The 19,755-nt window shown below is 47.1% G+C and overlaps 1 protein-coding gene across 3 annotated transcripts in view; it reads right to left on the reverse strand.

Annotated features, from left to right (window-relative positions):
• Window positions 1-16,130: 16,130 nt before the first annotated feature.
• Window positions 16,131-19,755, reverse strand: part of CAPN8 (calpain 8) — an 82,876-nt gene continuing 79,251 nt past the window's right edge. For 2 of the 3 annotated variants that reach the window (XM_037737720.1, XM_017526385.2), the window contains exons 18-21: window positions 19,310-19,388; window positions 18,611-18,727; window positions 17,656-17,714; window positions 16,131-16,430 (exon numbers count right to left, since the gene is read on the reverse strand). In XM_037737720.1, the coding sequence (XP_037593648.1) occupies window positions 16,407-16,430; window positions 17,656-17,714; window positions 18,611-18,727; window positions 19,310-19,388 (279 nt within the window). In that variant the 3' untranslated portion in view covers window positions 16,131-16,406. Of the gene's footprint in view, window positions 16,431-17,655; window positions 17,715-18,610; window positions 18,728-19,309; window positions 19,389-19,755 lie in introns of those variants that run through there. The other variant, XR_001824465.2, reaches the window with a different exon arrangement.

Here is a 19,755-nt window from a genome sequence, read left to right on the forward strand (position 1 = left end):
AAGCAATCCTCCCTCCTCAGCCTCCTAAAGTGCTAGGATTACAGGCATCACCACTGCTCCTTCTAAGTCTTGTATTAATATTTAGGCTCTCTTGAGCCCTGTCCAGCAGTCCATCTCCGGTTTTCTTCCAGGATCAGAACCTCCTCCTGAACAAGAGGTATCCATCAGCTGCGATGGCCCTTCTCCAGCCACCATGGCATCACCCAGACAATAAGAGAAGAGGACACCTGGCTGTGATGGGCTTGTCTCTCCTGGGACTGTGGACAGTGGCAGTGGCAGTGAGGGAAGTGGGCCACTATGGCCGCTCTGTCCTAGTCAGAACAGAAATCAATCAACCCTCAGCTAAGGCAGGGCCAAGGGAGGGAGAGAAGAAGGGGAGGCCCTTCAAGACACCCACACTTCTGTGCAACAGCCCTGCTCCCTGCTCCACCCCGAAGGCAGCATATAACTAATAGGCTTGTCATCTGGGGTGATAACATTAGCCTCATCATTAGCATTTTACTAAATAAATCATTTCAAATTAATTACCTTGCACTCTTGAAAGAATTAGCTCTGGTTGACTCCTCCATTCTTGCTGATTATCACATTGGCAGAATTCATTAGTCCTGTAGATAAACCAAAGTGTTTGTGTGTGCACTGGATATAGACAAGCTCTTCCTCCCTGACACATGTGCCGGGGAGCCCAAATGCATCCAGGAGGCTCAAGTCTGCAGTTGGGCAGCATGGCCATGGCCCATTGCTGACGGCTCTCAAGTCTGGGACCCCTCGACTCCAGGCATTACCCTTGAAGGTTGCAGCAGGCTCTGAACAGCCTTGTCACCAGTTGGCTTTGTCCTTTGTCTCCTTCTTGGGTTCCATGGGAAAATCATGTGAATGAACATGTCGGTTGCTTTCTTCTCTATTTGAGAGTCTCAAAGAAGTGCTGGAGAGCTGAGGGAAGGGGAGAAAGGGAGGCATGCATCTTGGGCAACTCACTTTAACCTCTCTAAGCCTCAACTTCCTCAACAGTCAGTGGGAATGATGGTGTCTACCTCGTAGGATTATTATAAGAACTATCATTTGATAGTTGATAGCTAATTTAAAAAAAAATAGTTGATAATGTTGATAGCTAATTAAAAAAAAAAAACAGATGGAGTCTATGTTGCTCAGACCGGTCTTGAACTCCTGGGATCACACTTGAATTGAGCTCAGTGACCTGCCCATTTTAGCCTCCCAAAGTACTAGGATTACAGGCATGATCCACCATCCCTGACTGACAGCTATATTTTAATGGCGTATTTACCATGTGCTGGACACTGTTCTGAACACACAGACCAATTCACTTAATCTTGACCACAACTCTATGAGGTAGGTACAATAATTATTTCCATTTTCATATGAGAAAACTTAGGGACAGAAAGGTCAAAAATAGCCAGTTGGCCCATGGCCACACAGCAAGTGAGTGGCAGAGATAAACTCTGAAGCTAGATGGTCACCTCTACAACCCTGTTCCTAGCTGTTGAGCTTTGTGGATTAAATGAGATAATGCATAAAACATTTAGTAGACATTCTGGCACTTAAGACAACTCAATAATTGTTAGCCATTATTGTGGTTAATTATGCAAAATAAAAATAGTAGGATGGAGACAAACACCAACAGAGGTGAAAACACAAACGTTTTTGATTGGAAGAGACCTTGATGATGCAGGGCAGGTGAGCCCCATTTTGGGGCTTAGCCCAGGAAGGCTCTTGGCTTCTCTCAGGAAAGAATTCAAGAGCAAGCTGGAGGTAGAAGAAAGCAGGTTGACTAGAGAAGCAGCAGTGTAGAGTGGCTGCTCCCTGTAGAGTGGGGTTAACCCATAGGCAGTGCACTCAGAGTAACAGCACACAGACTGTTGGCTAGCAATGTTTATGGTTAATTCTTGATTGTGTGCTAAATATGTGGTGAACTATTCATGAGTTTTCCGGAAAAGGGGTGGAAAGTTCCCAGAGTCCTCTCCCTTTTAGACCATATACAATAACTTCCGGACGTTGCCATGGCATTTGTAAATGGTCCTGGTGTTGGTGGGAGTTTCCTTCAGCATGCTAATGCATTATAATTAGCATATAATAAGCAGTGACATAGCTTTCATTGCCATCTTGATCCTGGCTGGTTTCAGCTGGCTTCTTCACCGTTTTCTGTTTTATCAGCAGGGGTCTTTGTGACCCAAGCCTTGAGAAACAAGTTCAGCCAAATCCTTACCTCATTACACCCTAGACTTCTAGCTTTACAGGCTTCCCACTTTTGCCCAAGACATCCCTGCTGAAAGAGGTCATAGTCTTGAATCTCATTTCAGAAGATGCTCCCTTCATAGACACTAATAATTTTCCCAAACACAGAATATTAGTTTTGGAGAACTGAGTGACCATCTAACCCAACTCCCCTCTCATTACAGATGAGGAAACTGAGACCTGGAAAAGTCACTGGGCCAGTGAGAACAGAGCCCGGCAAGAAGCCTGAGTCCCTGACAGTTCAGGATTTTTTTCTCTACAGCACGTTGGAAATCCTACACCCTTATTTGCATGTTGCTTTCCATAAATTTGCATGTTGGTCTCCAAAGACTCAGTGTGTGAAACAAAATAAAAGAATGTGGGCACTGAATTTAAACTTAATAATCAACACTCTTGAAATGCAGAACAGAGCCCCAGGCTTCAAGGAAGGGGCTGCTGAGGGCCCTGGAAGGGAGAACAGGAGTCGGGATGCAGCCTCTCTCAGTGTACAGGCAGGCGAGTCTCTGTGATAGAGGAAGCCAGTCACCTCGGTGGCCAGCATGACTCAGGAGCTCTACAGGAGCCACCACAAGAAGCCTTCCCCAAAGCCCACCTAGAACTAGAACACAAATCTATGGCACAAGTTCTCCCAAAGCAGCGTTCATGGGCACTGAGGCCCAGAGAGGTGAAGGGACTTTCCTAAGATCACTGAACCATCAACAACAGAGCCTGGACCACAACCCACATCTCCTAACTCGCAGTCCTACAAACTGTGGCCATCTTCAGGGGGAAGCTGCCCCAAGGCCCCACTGAAGCACACTCTCCTCCCTGGCTGGACAGGAGGAGCCTCAGGATAACCACTAAGCCTCCCCTATTGGCTCAAAGCTGTTTCTCCTTAGAAAACTCAGAGGCCAAGAGCAGTCAATCCCCAGGGGCATGTCCCTAGGGTGCACAGGCCCTAATCCTGGTCTGCTTAGTCAGGCATAATAGGAAATGAAGCAGAGAGAGGGAGAGAAATAAAAATGCCCACTGAATCATAAATGGGGGAAAAAGCTAATGAAGCAGTCACAGCCTTGGCTGGGGAAAGAACAGCCAGGACTGGGAGTCCAGGAGTAGGCAGCTCTCTCCTCCAGAGCCCCAAGAGGAACAGAGATGACAGAGGAACACAAGGCTGGGCTGTGGCCTGCCCCAGCTCGCAAAAGAGATCCAAGGAAGCTGACCTGAGAGATGTGCTCAAGAGAGGCTGGACTGGGGACCTGAGGGCACCAAGAACTCAATAGAAGTCCTTCTCCTTCTTGAAAACAAAAACTGAGGTCACAGCAAGCCTGAAAGACTCACCCTTCAGTCTGCAGTGGCATGGCTTTGCAGAGACTTGGCTGAATACAAGGAGCTTACAAGTTAATTCCATGCAAAAGCCTGCCCATTGCATACTTCAGGGAAATGCCTCCTTTCTCCAGAGACGGTAAGAGACAGGATAGGAAAATCATCTTTCCAGATGGGACTGAAATTGTGCCTGGGGTGGGCAGATGGGCCTTCACTGGCTCAGTCCAGGGCCTTGCAGGCCCTTCCTCTCGGGTCCAGGGCCCTGGCCTTCTCTCTCTTCCAGACTGGGAGGCTCAGACTGAATAGGACATAATTGGGGTTTTAGCATGTTGGAAAGAAGTAAAGAAACTCTTCCTTTCCTCTCTGTAGTGGGTGTGTGAGGTACAGGGAAGGAAATAATTTTTTCTCTTCCCTTCAAACTCTGTAACAAAAGACAGATTAACAAGTGAAAAACAAACAGAAGTTTATGAACATGTGTACCTGGTACATACCCAGAGAAAACAGGAAATCTCCAAGAGGTGGCTTTGAATTCAGATTTAAATATCATCTCTAGCTGAAACAAAGAAAGAAGGGTATGGAGGAGGCCATGATGGTGGGGGCGGCGGGGTGACCAGGGAATAAGCGTCTCTAGTGATTTCATAGCATTGATAAGTGTCTCTAGTGATTTAATAGCATTCTTTTCTTTCTGCTACAGAGAGGGAGACACTTACGGAGATTTCCTTAATAGATATAAATTTTCTTAGGAAAGAATAACTTTTACTCTGTTTTCAGGACTTCTCCTGTGCCTACTGAATCTTAAAGAAATCCTCATGCCAAAGAGACATATTTTGGGATGGCATATTCTGCTCTGCTACAAAGGGGATGTTGGCAGTGTGGGTAGATAATTTGTAGAGGATGAAGAAGGAGGAAAGGAGGGCACAGGTTGAAGGAGTAGCCCCAGCAAGGGTGTAGGCATGTGTTTTAGTCCATTTTGTGCTGCCATAGCAAAATACCTAAGACTGCGTAATTTATAAAGAAGAGAGATTTATTTCTTGCAGTTCTAGAGGCTGAGAAGTCCAAGATTAAGTGTCTACATCTTGTTAGAACCTTCTTGCCATGTTGTGTCATAACATGGCAGAAGTCATCACATGGTGAGAGAGTACTCCAGACGGGGCAAGAGGAGGCTTACCTCATTTTTGTAACAAACCCATTCCCAAGATAATGACAATCTGTAAGCAGATAGGAAGAGTCTTCAGGCACCATAGGAATCCATCTAGTTTTAGCAGAAATCCTGCTTTACAGCTCCCTATCTTACAGCCTGATGTTTTCAAGTCCTGTGTGGAATATGGTCACCTAGTCAGCTGAAACCAGCTCCTGACAGAGACCAGCAATTTACAGATGAGTCAGAGTAAACTTTCTTCATTACTATACAAAAGTCTACACCTCAGAAGGGTGTATAGCTTCATTATCATAACATACAGCCTAGTGCCAGCATGCTGACCTTTGCCAGTGAGACCCTCCTGTACATGCAACAATGCATCTTCTCCCCTCTCCATTGCCCCATTCAACACTCCTGTCACTTTCCCCCAGGAGCACTGCTTTGGAGAATCCTCTTCCTACCTGTGGCAAATAATAAAATCCCTAACGATCAAAACCTGCATTCTCGCAGAGAGTCATTTGGTACTTGCCAGGCAAATGGACCCGTTTTTTGAGTAACACATTCATACATGAGAGCTCTGCCATTAACACCTCCCATTAGGAGCCACCTCTCAACACCGTTGCATTGGGTACTAGGTTTCCAACACACAAATTTGGAGGGACACATTCAAACCATAGCAGCACATTGGTGACTCTCGTTAATACCAAGTTTTATCCTGAGTCATTAAAACACAATAATGAAGCTGGAGAACAGCCTGGAAAAATGTCTTGGGACCCATTCAAGAAGGGTCTTGAGCACTCTCCTAAGGACTCTGATATCCTGCCTTTCTGGACCAAACCAATGTTCATCTTACATATATTGATTGATGCCTCATGTCTCCCTAAAATGCATAAAACTAAGCTGTGACCCGACCACCTTGGGCACATGTCCTCAGGACCTTCTGAGGCTGTGTTATGGGCATGCATCCTTAACTTTGGCAAAATAAACTTTCTAAACTGACTTAGACCTGTCTCAGATATTTGGGGTTCATAGATGGTTGAAATATTATAAAGAAATTAAAATTTCTGTTAATGTCACCTTCATCCTTCATTGGCTCCAGCCAAAAATGTTGCCATCATTGTCAACTCTCCCCTAACAGAACCACAGAGCTTATAAGCTCTCTTTGCAAAATGTATCCAGAATCCAACTCTTCCTTATGACCCCCACTGCAGCCAGACTGGCCCACGCCACTATCCCCTCTCACCTGCATGTGGCCACAGCCTCCCGGCAGTTTCACTGCTGCTCCTAAAAATCACCTCTCCACTCAACATCCAGAAAGGTCCTGATAAAATGCAGACAAGGCCTTGTTACTCTTTAGTTCGAACTCTCAGTGACTTCTGTCTTAGTCTGTTTGTGCTGCTATAACAAATAACTGAGATGACATTTTATAAATAATGGAAATTTACTTCTCACAGTTCTGGAGACTGGAAAACCCAAGATCAAGGCCCTGGCCAAGTTCATTGTCTTGTCAGGGCCCTCTTGCTGTGTCCTCACATAGCAGAAGGGCAGAAAGGACACCCAAGCTAGTTCCCTCCAGTCCTTTTATAGGCACTAATCCATTCATGTAGGCTGAGCCCCCATCACTTAATCACTTTCCAAAAGGGCCCCATCTCTTAATACTACCACAATGGAGAGTAAGTTTCAACATGAATTTTAGAGGGGACACCATCATTCAAACCACAGCAACTTCCCATCTCACTAGAGTAAAATCCAAAGTTGTCCCAGTGGCCTAAAGGCCTGACGTAACCCAGCCCCTGCTCTCTCCCTCCATCTCTCTCCAAGCTGTTTCTAAACTTGTCATGTTTGTGTTCCTGTGCTTCCACTCCCTACCTGCTCTCCTCCTGGATATCCATCTAGCACCTTCCCCTACGTTGTTCAGGTCTTTACTCAAAGGCCATTTTCTCAGAGAGGCCTTTTCAGACCTTTCAATCTACAATTGAACACTTACCCCTTCTAAACACACACACACACATTCCTTATCCTCTCTCCACCCTGTGCTGTGTTTCTCTTCTTATAAGATGCTGTCAATACTACATAATTTACTCCTTTATTTGATGATTTTCTGTTTCCCTAAACTAGGATGTTAGTCCCTAAAAACAAGGATATTTGTCTGTTTTGTTCACTGGCGTGTCACCAGGACTAGAAAAGTGCCTGACATTTTGTGGGTGCGCAAACATCTGTGTAGAATGATTGACTGCAGCCTACGGGGTAATTTGCCACCTTCTATGTCAGCTTCGATGAATTGCCCCTCATTCCATGCCAGATTCTGCCAATAGAGGGCGTGAGCAGCAGCTGAATCCACTTTGCAGTTTCTCCAGTATTCATAGAACCAGCCTCCACCTTGGTATAGCTTCGTCCTCCCCAATTCATCAGAGGTCTGAGTTTCAGCTGGACAGGGTCTCTTTTTAAAGTTTTAATGATTCCAGCCTCATTCCTTTATTCACTCAGCCCCACAGGCAGTGGCTTTGTCCTGCAGTTGCTACCTCCATGACACCCTGAAGTGCTTTTTTTTTTTTTTTTTTAAGAGATGGAGTCTTGCTCTGTCACCCAGGCTGGAGTGCAGTGGCACTACCCTGGCTCACTGCAACTTCCACCTCCCGGGTTCAAGCGATCCTCCTGCCTCAGCCTCCAAAGACAGGCACATGCAACCACACCCGACTAATTTTTGTATTTTTAGTAGAGGTGGGGATCACCATGTTGGCGAGGCTGGTCTCTAGCTCCTGGCCTCAAGTGATCTGCCTGCCATAGCTTCCCAAAGTTCTGGGATTACAAGCATGAGCCATTGCGCCCAGCCTGAAATAGTCTTTTTATCCATTCAGTTACTAGTTATAACATTATACTTTCTTGACAATGTGTTGCATTAAATTCTTTCCATCCAAATAACTGGTGCAGTTTCAGTCTCCCAGTGAATGGATGGGGGTGGCAGATGCAAGCCACCGCTCAGGATACCTACCTGCTGCCCACAGCCTTCCTGCCTGGCCTCGGACCTGTAACCCAGGTGCAGAGGGTGGGCAAAGCTCCCTGGCCCTCCCAGTCCAGGTACCATTGGAGGCAACTCCTATTTCACAGTCTCCTCTGTTCCCAGACCCTCTCCTGAACCCTGCCATGAAGCTCATGCTTCTCTGTACCCTCACCACTCCCTACACCTGTCCTCACCATCGCTCTTATCATCTCATTTTGAAGCTGCTTGTTTTAACACCTGTCCCCATCTTCAGAATGGTGGCACAGCCAAAGGCAGAATCAGATGCTATTTCTATCTGTAGCCCTACTGCTTGCATACTTCACCCTTTCCCCACTCATAGTAGGTGCTCAGTAACGTTCAACGAGCCTAATAACCATTTGCTAACCCAAATATTTCAACAGGATATGAAAGCCACAGATTTTAATGTACAGTCCAACCTGATATAACTACAAAAAAAGTCCATGGGGCAGTAAAAACAAAACAAAAAAAGAAAAAAGAGAGAGAAAGAAACTAGAGTCGGTGCTTTGATCCCCATGCAAAACCGAACTTTCACATAAAAAGAAATACGGCCAGTCCCCAGTGAGCCTCTTTCCTCATAATGTTGAGCCATAATTAGATTTTCATGGAGTCTGCATGTTATTATTTACATTTCTGTGTTGATGTTTGTACAGTTGTCAGAGTTCCTGAGGATGCCTTTTCTGCCTGAGCCCAGAGATGGCTGCACATCTCTTGGAAGGGATGCGGAGGCCCCAAGGCAGGCAGCCTCCCTCCCGAGACTGGAAAGCTGTTATCAGCTGGGCTTTTCTTCTCAGTCTCAATCTGCTCATCCATCTCTCTTTCTCTCTCTCTTTTCTTTGCCCTCTTCCTTTCCCCTCCCTTCCTCCCTTCTCTCATTTCTGGTAAAGCATCTAATAGAATCACTTGTGCAATAGATAACAACCCTGTTATAGCTGCTGGTGCTTCCCCTGTGTAATTAGGAAGTGTATTGTTGTGTAATTCAGAAATTAATTAGTAGTAAATGTTTCAAGAATGCAGGTGGAATTGGGAGCCGACTGCGCTCCATCAGCCATGCTTCTGGATTGGTTTCCAGCTCCAGAGAAACATTTCTGGGTTCACCCAGGGACATCCCCCATAAAGGACACCTCTGTGGTTCTGAAGGTTGGCAGTCCCTTCTTCACCCTCAGTGGTGAGGATGCAGCTACAAAAGCCACAAGCTGGCTGCATGTCAAGGTGCTCTGACCTGCTGCTAGGCAGCGGCCATAGAAAGTGTCCCTTGCTGCCCAAAGAACTCTCAGGGTGCTTCCAGCCCAGGGAATGGATGCAGTAGATGTTACCATGCAACCTGAATCTTGGGGAGTCCGAGGATTTTGCTCTAACTGGGGAGTAGCCTGAAATTATTTCTGATATAGAAAGGAAAATTACCACATTGGTAACATAGACAGGATCATGGAACAGAAGACAGGAATAAGCAAGGAAGACGGCTGCTTCCTGGCCCAGGCTGTCCTGTTGGGGCTGCAGTGACGGCCTCAAAGATGAGGTGAAGCTCAGCCTCCTCCAGAAGATTGTGGGCTTCTCCACGCAGGCTCATTTATCCCATCCTCTTGCCTTCTCTCATGCTGTTCCCTGTCTGGAATGCCTTTCCCTCTCCTTTATCAGGGCTTCACACAATACCTAGACTATAGCTGATGCTTAATAAATATTTACTGGATGAACGAATGAATGAAATTCTACCTGTCTAATTTCTACCCATCTTGCATGAACCCTGCTTTGTTTCCTGAGGCTGCGTTAACCTCTCTTTCTTCTTGGCTGGTTTGACTTTTCTGCATGTCTCCTACAGCACTTATGTCATGCAACATTTCAAATTACTACCTGCCTATGGGCCTGTCTTCGTTCGGCGGCAAGCTTATTGGGAAAAAGAACTTGTCTCATTCATCTTTGCATCTCTTCTCAGCAACTCCCAGGGCAAACACTGAGTGTGACATGTAGTTGGTGCTTAAGAAATGTTTATTGCCTGAATTATTGAGCAGAATGAAAGACAGTGACTCCATCCCCAGAGACACTGCCCGCTCCCCTCAGGATGGTGGGGGTTCCCATTTCAGGTAGCCAGGAGAAGGTGAAGAGCCAAACAGGCGCAGCCTGTGCCTGCTGGGTAAATCCACTCTGCAAATCCACTGATTAGTATCCATGAAGTTCTGGAACAGACTCCCCAGCAATCCCTTCCAGAGCAGACGCAGGATAATTTTGACTGCGGGGTGATTTTTGGCTCGAATTTCATCACCAGATCATGCTTCTCATCTCCTAATCCTCTCTTCCTTGTTGAACTGAATTCAATTCAACATGCCTAAACTGAAGGCTTATAATATACACAGAACCTTCTAAAATCCCGGCGAGTTTCCATCTGCTTTCCTCTGTTTTTACTATCAGAGCCATTCCCTTCCGTGGAAACTGAGAAGCTGATTCTCTTTGGCAATGCCCTTCCCCTGAGCCTGGCATCCTCAGAGCCTCAGACAGGCCAGCATTAGCACAGCCCTGCCCCCACTGGCCAAAAGGAACACTTGATAATACAACTCCGAGAATATCACTGAACCTCAGGATCCTCTATCTTAGATTGAAAATTGATCGGGACCAAAAGGAAGCCCAGAGACAAGGCTCAATAGATACTAAAAAGACCTGAACTTGCCTCTAACAGTAACTACAAAAGCAATAATAATCACCGATGTTGATGGTGTGTCTCCTGGGGAATGGGCACTTTCTGTGTGCATTTGTACAGTATCTCACTGATTCTTAAAACAATCCCACAAGGCATGTATCTATTACTATCTCATTTCACCAGTAAGGAAACTGAGGCATGGAGAAAGTAAGATGACAGTCCAGGAAATCCGTAGATATCTTTTTGAAGTGGGGGTGTGCTAGCAATCAAATGTTTTAATAGTGACTGAATGAATGAAATGAAATTCCAGCCCATGGGAACCCTTTCGGGGTGTGTAAACTTCCTCTTAACTTCCCCTCTCTCCACCAATGAGCTGCTTCTTTAATGGGGGCAGAATAATTCACTAAGGACTCAAGCTTCCTTCCCTCTGCGGTCAGCGGGTGTCCAAGCTGTGTGCTCTCTGGCTTCAGGGGCAACTGTGACCAAGTGAGGCAGCCTGAGGAGAATGCCTTTGGGATTTTTCTTCTTTCAAAGCTGAAGCTCTGGGAGGGAGTCAGGAGTAGTCGGGGAGGAAAGATTCAGAAGAAGGAGAAATTCCTATAGGCCAGCAAAAAGATGCCCACAGCAGATATGTTCCCACACCCCAGCAGTGGCTCCCAGCCCAGTTAGTGTTGAAGCCCACGGGGACAGGAGCAGGAGCTGTCACCTCCAAAGACAGGCAGGCTTCGACAGCAACCACAGTGGAGTGAAAATTAGACACCCTTTTCCCATTTTGCTGTTCCTGTAAAGCATTCTGTATAGCCCTGGGGAGAGGGAGGAAGCTGGGTGGAATGGGAACTCTGCATGACATTTAATTAGACTGAGAAACATGTAGAACACATTCATATTGCCAGAGCCCTTTTTTAAAAGTCCAATTATTTGTTAATCACTCAATGGCATGAAGAAAGGGGAGGATTGCTCTAGATTAAAAGGTGCAAACTATGGGTCTTCTTTGAGTCCTCATCCAAATAAACCAACCGTAAGAATATATTTTGAAGCCAATCAGTGAAATTTGAACATAGATTGGTTATGAGATGTGATTAAAGAATTCTTGCAAATTTTGTTTGGTTGGAGAATGGTGCTGTGGTTGTGTCATAAAATGTCCTTTCTTAGACATGCATAATACAGGGTACGATTTACTCCAGCAAAAAATGACAAAATAGATATGATAAAATATTAAAATCTAATTCATAATGATGGGGCTTCACTACACCGTTCTTTTACTTCTATTAGATTTGCGTAAGTAACATCTGGATCAGGCATGGTGGCTCACACCTGTAATCCCAGCACTTTGAGAGGCCGAGGCGGGAGGATCACTTGAGGCCAAGAGTTGGAAACTAGCCTGGGCAACATAGTGAGACTGTGTCTTTACAAACAGTGTTTTAAATAATTGGGTGTGATGGCACATGGCTGTAGTCAGTCCCAGCTACTTGGGAGGCGGAGGTGGAAGGATCGCTTGAGCCCAGGAGGTCTAAGCTACAGTGAGCCGAGATGGCACCACTGCCTTCCAGCTCTGGGCAACAGAGCAAGACCTTGTCTCAAATTAATAAATAATATCTAAATACAGAAACGTGTATATAATTTGATAAGTACATAATAAACAAAATAATTTATATAGAGATGAAAATGTTTAACATAAAGATATAAATATAAATGTTTTCCCAAAGAAAAAGAAAAGTGTCAACAGATGGTGATTAAGGAAAGGATCTCCCCACATCCCTGCAGCCCCTGGGTCTGGTCCAGAGTATAACAAGGGAGTGAGAGATGCATCGGCAGGCTTCCGCAGACCTTAAGGAACTCAGCTGCCAGAACCATGCCTCTGCCTTATTTCCATTCCCCATAAGGTCCTATACTTAACTGGTGAACCCTTCCAAAATTGTGAAGAGCCAACATCTGTCTTCACAGCTTGCAAACTCCAAATGATCACCCTGTCCCCCATGAGTGAGCCCTCCTTCTCCGTGCAACTGCCACTAGTAAATGACTAACATTATCCTTTCCAAAGACCAAAGCCAAATGGAATAAGCTCAGACGTGGTGTGCTGCATATCAGCCCTGATTACAGGCAGAGGACATCCAGGATGCTTCTCTTCATCCTTGTTGTCTTAGTCCGTTCTGGCTGCTGCAACAAAACGCTGTAAACTGGGTGGCTTATAAACAACAGAAATTTAGTTCTCATAGTTTCGAAGGCTGAGAAGTCCAAGATCAAAGCATTGGCAGATCTGGTGTCTGTGAGGGTCCCCTTCCTGGTTCATAGATGGCCGTCTTCTCACTGTGTCCTCACAGGGTGGAAGGGACTAGGAAGCTCTCCTGTACCCTTCTAGAGGGCACTAATCCCATTCATGAGGACCTGACCTTATCACCTCCCAAAGACCCCGCCTCCAAACACCCTCACAGTGGGGTTTAGAATTTAATGGATGAATTCCGGAGTGGGGGCATAAACCTTCAGCTCATAGCACTTATTGCAACACGTAGATGTCCTCCATCGTCACACCACTTATAACCTATGCCAGGCATGGTGGCTTAGGCCTGTAACCCCAGCAGTTTGGGAGGCTGAGGTGGGTAGATTTATTGACTTCCAGAGTTCGAGACCAGCCTGAGCAACATGGTGAAACCCCGTCTCTACCAAAAATACAAAAAAATAGTTGGGTGTGGTAGTGCATGCCTGTGGTCCCAGCTATTCAGGAGGCTGGGGCAGGAGAATTGCTTGAGCCCAAGAGGTACAGACTGCAGTGAGCTGAGATCGCTCACTACACTACAGCCTGGGTGACAAATCAAGAGATTGTGTCAAAAACAAAGAGGGGTGGGAGAAAAGAAAAGGTGGCAGAGGGGTCCACCTCTAAGTGGGCCCTTTCTGACGCTATCTTTTCTGAAGTGGAGAGGTCAGTGGGCGTCTTGGTTGTTCACCATCAAGGATGTAAACTCTCAAGGTCAGCCAGGCCCACACATAAATTGAAGGAAACGGTTAACATATGGATGGAAGATATGGACGGGAGACTAAGAGGGGAGTAGGGAAGCGGTGAGCTAGGGTGTGGTGGAATGGCCACATCCCAGAACCTGAGCTAGGAGCAATGACAGGGGTCGGGCTCAGAGGGAACTAGAACATCCAAAGCTGCAGAGATGCTGGACTTCAGAGAAGCTGACAGGCTGAGCCTGCCCTGACTCAGAAGAACAGCTGGTACGTGAGAGGAGCCAGCCAATGAGCCAGAGAGAGACCACCCAGGTGGGCGGGGAGCCTGTCTGCCAGTTGTGATGGGCGCTGGTGCATAACCCCACAAAGCCGGGCTGCTGAGACATGGCTGTTGTCAGGACCTTGGCCAGGAAGAGCCTCCTGTTGCCAGTGGATGGGCTGTCTGCCTGGCTCTCCCAACCCCACTGCTTCTGTGATTGCACGTAATTACAAAAAGCCCTGCCTGGGCAGGTGGATGTGAGGAGCAAGCTAATCCATGACTCTCAGCAGGGAATGGAGGTCGCTGAAGATGGCCTTGTTGTGGTGGAATTGGGCGTCCAGAATATTCAGGACGCCCAAAATGCCTCTCACGGAAATGTCAGCTTCCGTGTTCCAAAAGGTCTTAGATAAGTCTGGGACTTGCACAGTGTCTTGTGTTTCTTCCTATTTACTAATAAGGAAACAAACTGTGCCTTTTAGAGGTGATATGAATTGGCTCTGAAGCTAGGGAGGGTGGGAGTGCAACAGAGGAAGAGGAACACCCCGGTGCCTGTCTCTCCAGGCTGACTTCACCCCACCCCCACTCCCACGGGGCAATTAGAGCTCCCTGGGCTTCTCTGCACAAATCAAAGACCCCATGACATGGGAGGCAGTCATGGCCTCCTCTGCTCCTGGCATTGTCAGGGTGAGGAGAAGCTGGGGGAAGGACCCGCTCAGCAGGAGACCCTGCCAGGGCCACATGTCCTCCCAGAGCTCCACAGCCCTTCAACCCTCAGCAGCTCCCTGCCAACAGAGACCCAGCTTTGATGAATCTGCACATCAATGGCAGTCCCCACTGGGGCTTCTGCTGCCAGGGGCTGCTGTGTCATCTGTGAGGGACCAGTACAAACACATCCTCTCTGCTGGGAAAACACAGGGAGGCACCTGCTCTACAGTCTACAGAGCCTCCTCTTCAGCAAATGGAAGGACAGAGTTCACATTCATTAAGTGGCTACTTTGCGCCAGGCACTGTTCTAGGCTTTGGGATAACAAGGAAAACTCCATCTCTGCATCCACAGACTATCCACCTGGAGCGGGGAAGGCAGGCAAGTCAGCATGTTAATGCAATAAAGTGTGGTGCCAGCTCCCAGAGGGGAAGTGCAGGCGCCGTGGAGCAGTGGATTCCAGGGGACACACAGCTCTCCTGAGATGCAGCCACATCTAGGGGCAAGGACAAGGACATCACTAAAAGCATCATCTCCCACTGCCTTCATCTGAGAGGAGAAGGAAGCATAAGGCTGACTCTCAGGGGTTTGAGAGGGAAACTGTAGTGTTAGCATCTTTGACCTGCTTCTTGGGCTGTATTGGTAAGGAGTCCCCAGGACAGTCCTTACCTTAGACCCAGGCCCCTGAAAGCAAATGATGTTTTGTAATGAGACAGTATTTTATTTATTACCAGACTATGCCCTAAAGTACTTGAATTCTGCAGGGCTTCAAAATAAAACTATCTGTTGCAAGTTGATTATAACATAGCACTTTCTATTTATGGAGAATTGGCTTTAGTGCTCTACAGTGGGTAGAGTGAAGACCTGTACCTGGTCAGCTTGTCAATGAGCACGAGAATAACATCAGCCGGTCACAGGAGCAGGCTGCACGGCCTCTCCGCGCAGCCCTAGAGTGAACGGGCACACACCTGCTGAGTCCTCCTGGCACAGCTCCTCCCTCCTATCCCTGACTGGACGAAGAAGGACCCCTTTTCTTCTGGGACCCACAGGCTGCCAAAACAACTGTATCTCTTTCTCCACCATCATATCGACAGAGCCCCCCCCCCAGTGGTGCATGGCAGAGCCCCTCCCTGAGGGATGGGAGCCCAGAGCCTTTACCTCTTCTCTTCAGTGAAGTGCCTGCCCCATTGTCCCCGCCGGCTCTCCGGAGATTCAAAGGCAGCACTGAAGCCACCTGTGCTTGCCATATTTAGGAGTCATATTCCTATGAGGAACGTTTATCTAGATCTACTTCCAGAAGAGGAAAATCAATCCATAATCAATCAGGCTGATCCAGCGACAACGCGCGCGCACGCTCGTGCGTACGTGCGTGCGTGCGTGCGTGTATGCGTGCGTGCGTGCGTGTATTCTCCTTGATATTTCATGTCTGCACAGAACAACCAGCTATGCAGACACAGAGCCTGCATAGAACAACCAGCCCTGTCCCCATCCCTCCCTTAGGCCACGTGGCTGTGGCATCTATTTTCTTACCAACAACAAAGATGCCAGCGTTCACCTGTGAGCAAAGCTAACCCGAACTGTATTTCCCCTCTAGCTATTGGCCAGGTAAGAATTCCCCTCAGTACAGTCCAGCAGCCTCCCCTGTCTGCAGATAAGGAAGAAAGCCCTGTTCTCCCAGCATCCCCCTGGGCTCCTTCCCAAAGGTGGCCTCCGGATGCAGCTTTTGGTCCACAGCAGGCCTCTCCTCTGAGAAATTAACCCACTTTTTTTTTTAATCTTTCAGCAGTTTTGCATTGTGCCATTTCCTGAGAACATCTTGTTTCCTAAAGCGTAAAAAGCCCAGGACTCAGCCCAGATAGCATATCGCCAGAGAAAGGCGGAAACCATTCTGGCTCACAGCTTTAATTGATTGCTTCCCCTCCACTGGGCCCACCGGGTTGGTTACACAGCTCAGAGCTCAGTGCTGCTGAAAGAGACCCAGGGCTCCCCAGCCTGCTCTGATGAGACAGGCCAGGAACTCAGGGAATTACGACAATCAAGAACAATATGAACAACCAGTGAATCCCACTGGAGCATAAATGTTCACAAAATTGTAGAGAAGGGGTGACAAGAGGCAAGCAGTGGGGCAGAGAGTGTCACTGTGTCCAAAACCCCAGGTCAGACCAACACGCAGCACAGCCACTGCAAAGGAAAGAGACAAGGTTGAGTTCTTGCTTCTCAGGAGCTGGTGTGCTTTCACCATCGATGCTCTCCTGCCTCATATGAGTATGACCTTTTCATCTCCATTCTCCAGTAAGTGCCTTGCTCAACCATGGGAAGCGAAGAAGGCCTTCGCTAAGTCACTAACTCCTGAGCCAGGGCACTACAGAAATGTGACTTCAAAAAAGCTCTAGACCCAAAGGAAGCTCCAAAAATAGATCTGTGCACATATATTCATACACACATACACACAATATATAAATATGTGTCTGTGTATATATATATTCCTATAGATTCCTATATATGTGCATATATTTTTTCCTTTATATATATTTGTTTTTATATGCGTATATATATATATGCCTATATGTGTATATTTGTGTGTGTGTATATATATATATATATATATGTGTGTGTGTATTTTATGTTTTATGTACAACACAACCACATTCCATTTTAGGTTCCACACTGTTGTCCAGGTATCTGTAGGAATCCACAGGTCTATTTCTAGGAAGGCCTTTCCTGGACTACAGGAAACAGGTCACTGGCATTCCCGCTTTAAAGAAAAGGAAGCGGATAGGCACACACAACTGGGCACAGACAGCAATAACCTGGCCCTCTACTTCTGCCGCCTCAGAAGCAAGTCAAAGGCCAATGCCTCCCCCGCCTGGATCCTGGAGACATCTCCACACTTCCTGCTGTCCCCTCTGGCCAGTAAAGGCCTCTGTCATACAGGGCTGCAGTGTCCACAGGGGAAGTACTCTTGATTTTTTCTGCAAAAACATTATGTGACTTGAACACAGTAAAAACAGTCATTCATTTTGCATCTTCATTCTACCTGTGGCAATTTCATCTTTGTTTCCTATGTCTTTTCATAAGTCCATCTAAGATAGCTGGTCTTAGAAGTCAGACGCTTTATATGGCGCCCACCATCCACAACTCCATTTAAACTAACAAGGGCTTGCATCTCTTAAATGATCTGAAATGTAGCTGTAGCTTTATCTTTACAATGATAATGATAATAACAAAAATGTTTGGAAAACTGCATAATAGTTGCTTTCCTCCCACCAATGCCTACCACAAAACGCACTTGGTATTCACATGGAGCTAAGACAGTCAATAGGAATAAGCGCCACTCAGCAACTCCATGGTCCAAAAATTTCAGAGCACCATCAACCAGCAGTTCATCAGACCTCAGGCCATTTACCTCAGCCAGAGAGAGCTGCACCATGCCATCCTTGTCTTTGTCCAGAAGCCTGAATAGTTCTAAAATGCCAAACAGAGAAGGAATAAAATTAGATAAGGCTGTTCCTGGACTTTGAAACAGTCAGAGAGCTGCCTGTCTACCCCATCCCCACCTGGGGAACTCCCCTTTCCCCTACACCCCCTCCCTCCAGGCCCCACCTAGCCCCAGGGACCTCAAAAAGCTAGATCCAGATCACACAATGAGCTTTTGGGGGATCAGTTGCCCCTGTCGAAACAGACAAACCCCATTGACAGCAGAGATTGTCCCTTTGGTGTCTCCACCCTCAGAAGCTTTATATCAGAAACGTGCAATTACTTTATCAGGGTGCAGTGTTGTCAAACAGATGGTGGTTGTCTTGCTTGTGGGTAATCCAGTCCTTTAGCTTTGTCTCTGGCTAACTGACCTTGACCCACTAGAACATAACACCTACGAAACCTCAGTGGAAGGAAAAATCCCTCCCTAATAAGATATCTAATCTCAAGGCCCAAGATGGCAGGAAAACACCTTCCAGAGAACACCCCCCATTTCTTTGCTGGAAGGTGGCACATGTTCTCAATATGATTCATATTGAAAATCAAATATAGACAGACACTAAACGCCATCTAAGAATGTTACTGAAATGCATTCATCTTGGCCCAGTGACTGCACACTATATTTGCATGATAGTCTGGATGGCAGCTTTGTAATCTCCAAAAACAGGCAGCCTCAGTCCTGGGTCTAGCCAACCTGGACTTCCTCAGCCCCTTCAGGTTCAGCTGCCCCTCACCCCCAAGGTGCCAGCATTACAGAAGCCCTGTCTATTATTTTCTGGGCCCCCAGCCTCCTAAAGGCAATGTCTGTTTCTAAAGGCCCCTTGGCCCTGCCCGCCTTGCACCTTGGGATTAATAGGATGGGGTTGGAGGACAGAATGACTCACTGAAGAGGGTCTCCAGGCGGATCATACAAGCCACAAAGCTGTCAAAGTCGATGCCAAGCTTGCTGCTTGCATACCGCAGGGCAATGGTCTGCTGCACCTGGCTGTTGAGGGTGAAACCTGAGGGCAGAGGGGGCCTGGGTCACAGGTGGAGTGGAGGACTCAGCACTGTCTCCCATAAATACTCAAGGAGCTGACATCGTGGGGTCCCCCTTGTGGTTCTGTATCAATCTGCAAACCAGGCCTGACTGCCTTCTCCAGGGGATTCCAGAAGGTGTCTGCCATCCATCCCTCTCCTTGTAGCTGCTCCACATCAGGGTCACCCTCATTCCAGAGCTAGCACTAGCACCAGCACCAACTCAGCCATGGGTCACATCAGCAAGTCAAAGCAGAGAAGGTGAGGGCGCTGCCTGTCTGTCCAGTTCCTGTCCATCTCCATAGCCCCGTCCTCTGTAATTGCTGTCACCTTCCCAGTAACAGGCAGAGATCTTGGAAAAATTCTAAAGTATTATGCTGTATGGAATCCAGCAATATTCTCCCCTTCCTGGACAGGGAAGCTACTCAACAAAGCTCTGTTGTTGCCTTGATATCCTATATAAGATAGCTACAAATGATGATCATTAACAATCATCATCATGCGAATAAATATTTACAATGTGCACACCTGGATCCTAAGACACTGTCTACAGGATGTGTTCTCACCTGCCTTCCTAAGGGCTGTCCTCATCTCGTGGGCATCCATGGTACCCGTGTGGTTATAATCAGTTTCCCGATAGATCTCCTAAAGCAGGAAAGAAATCCCAAGTAGAAAACAACCATTCACGGCCCCTGCTAGAACCATCTCCCACCACCACACTGCTTCCTCAAAAGGCCAGGGACGCATTCAAAAAGAGACCCTATTGACTCCTCCCAAGAAGGATTCAGAGCAAGGTTAAGAGCTTGGCCAGTGCTGGCCCCTTTGCTGTCTGAATAGCAGGCTTTCAGGGCAGTGGTTGGCATGAGAGTCTCTCATTGCCTTCTTGCTCTGTCCTGAACAATGTGCCCAGGTCTCAATAGTTTTGACCATGATTAAGGATGTGGTCAGACTACAGTAGACCAGGAATAAGTGTAAGGGAGAATTAGAACAGAGGAGAGGGACCAGAGCCCCG

Source organism: Cebus imitator, unplaced genomic scaffold (assembly GCF_001604975.1).
Source record: "Cebus imitator isolate Cc_AM_T3 unplaced genomic scaffold, Cebus_imitator-1.0 Scaffold42, whole genome shotgun sequence".
NCBI classification, from domain to species: Eukaryota; Metazoa; Chordata; class Mammalia; order Primates; family Cebidae; genus Cebus; species Cebus imitator.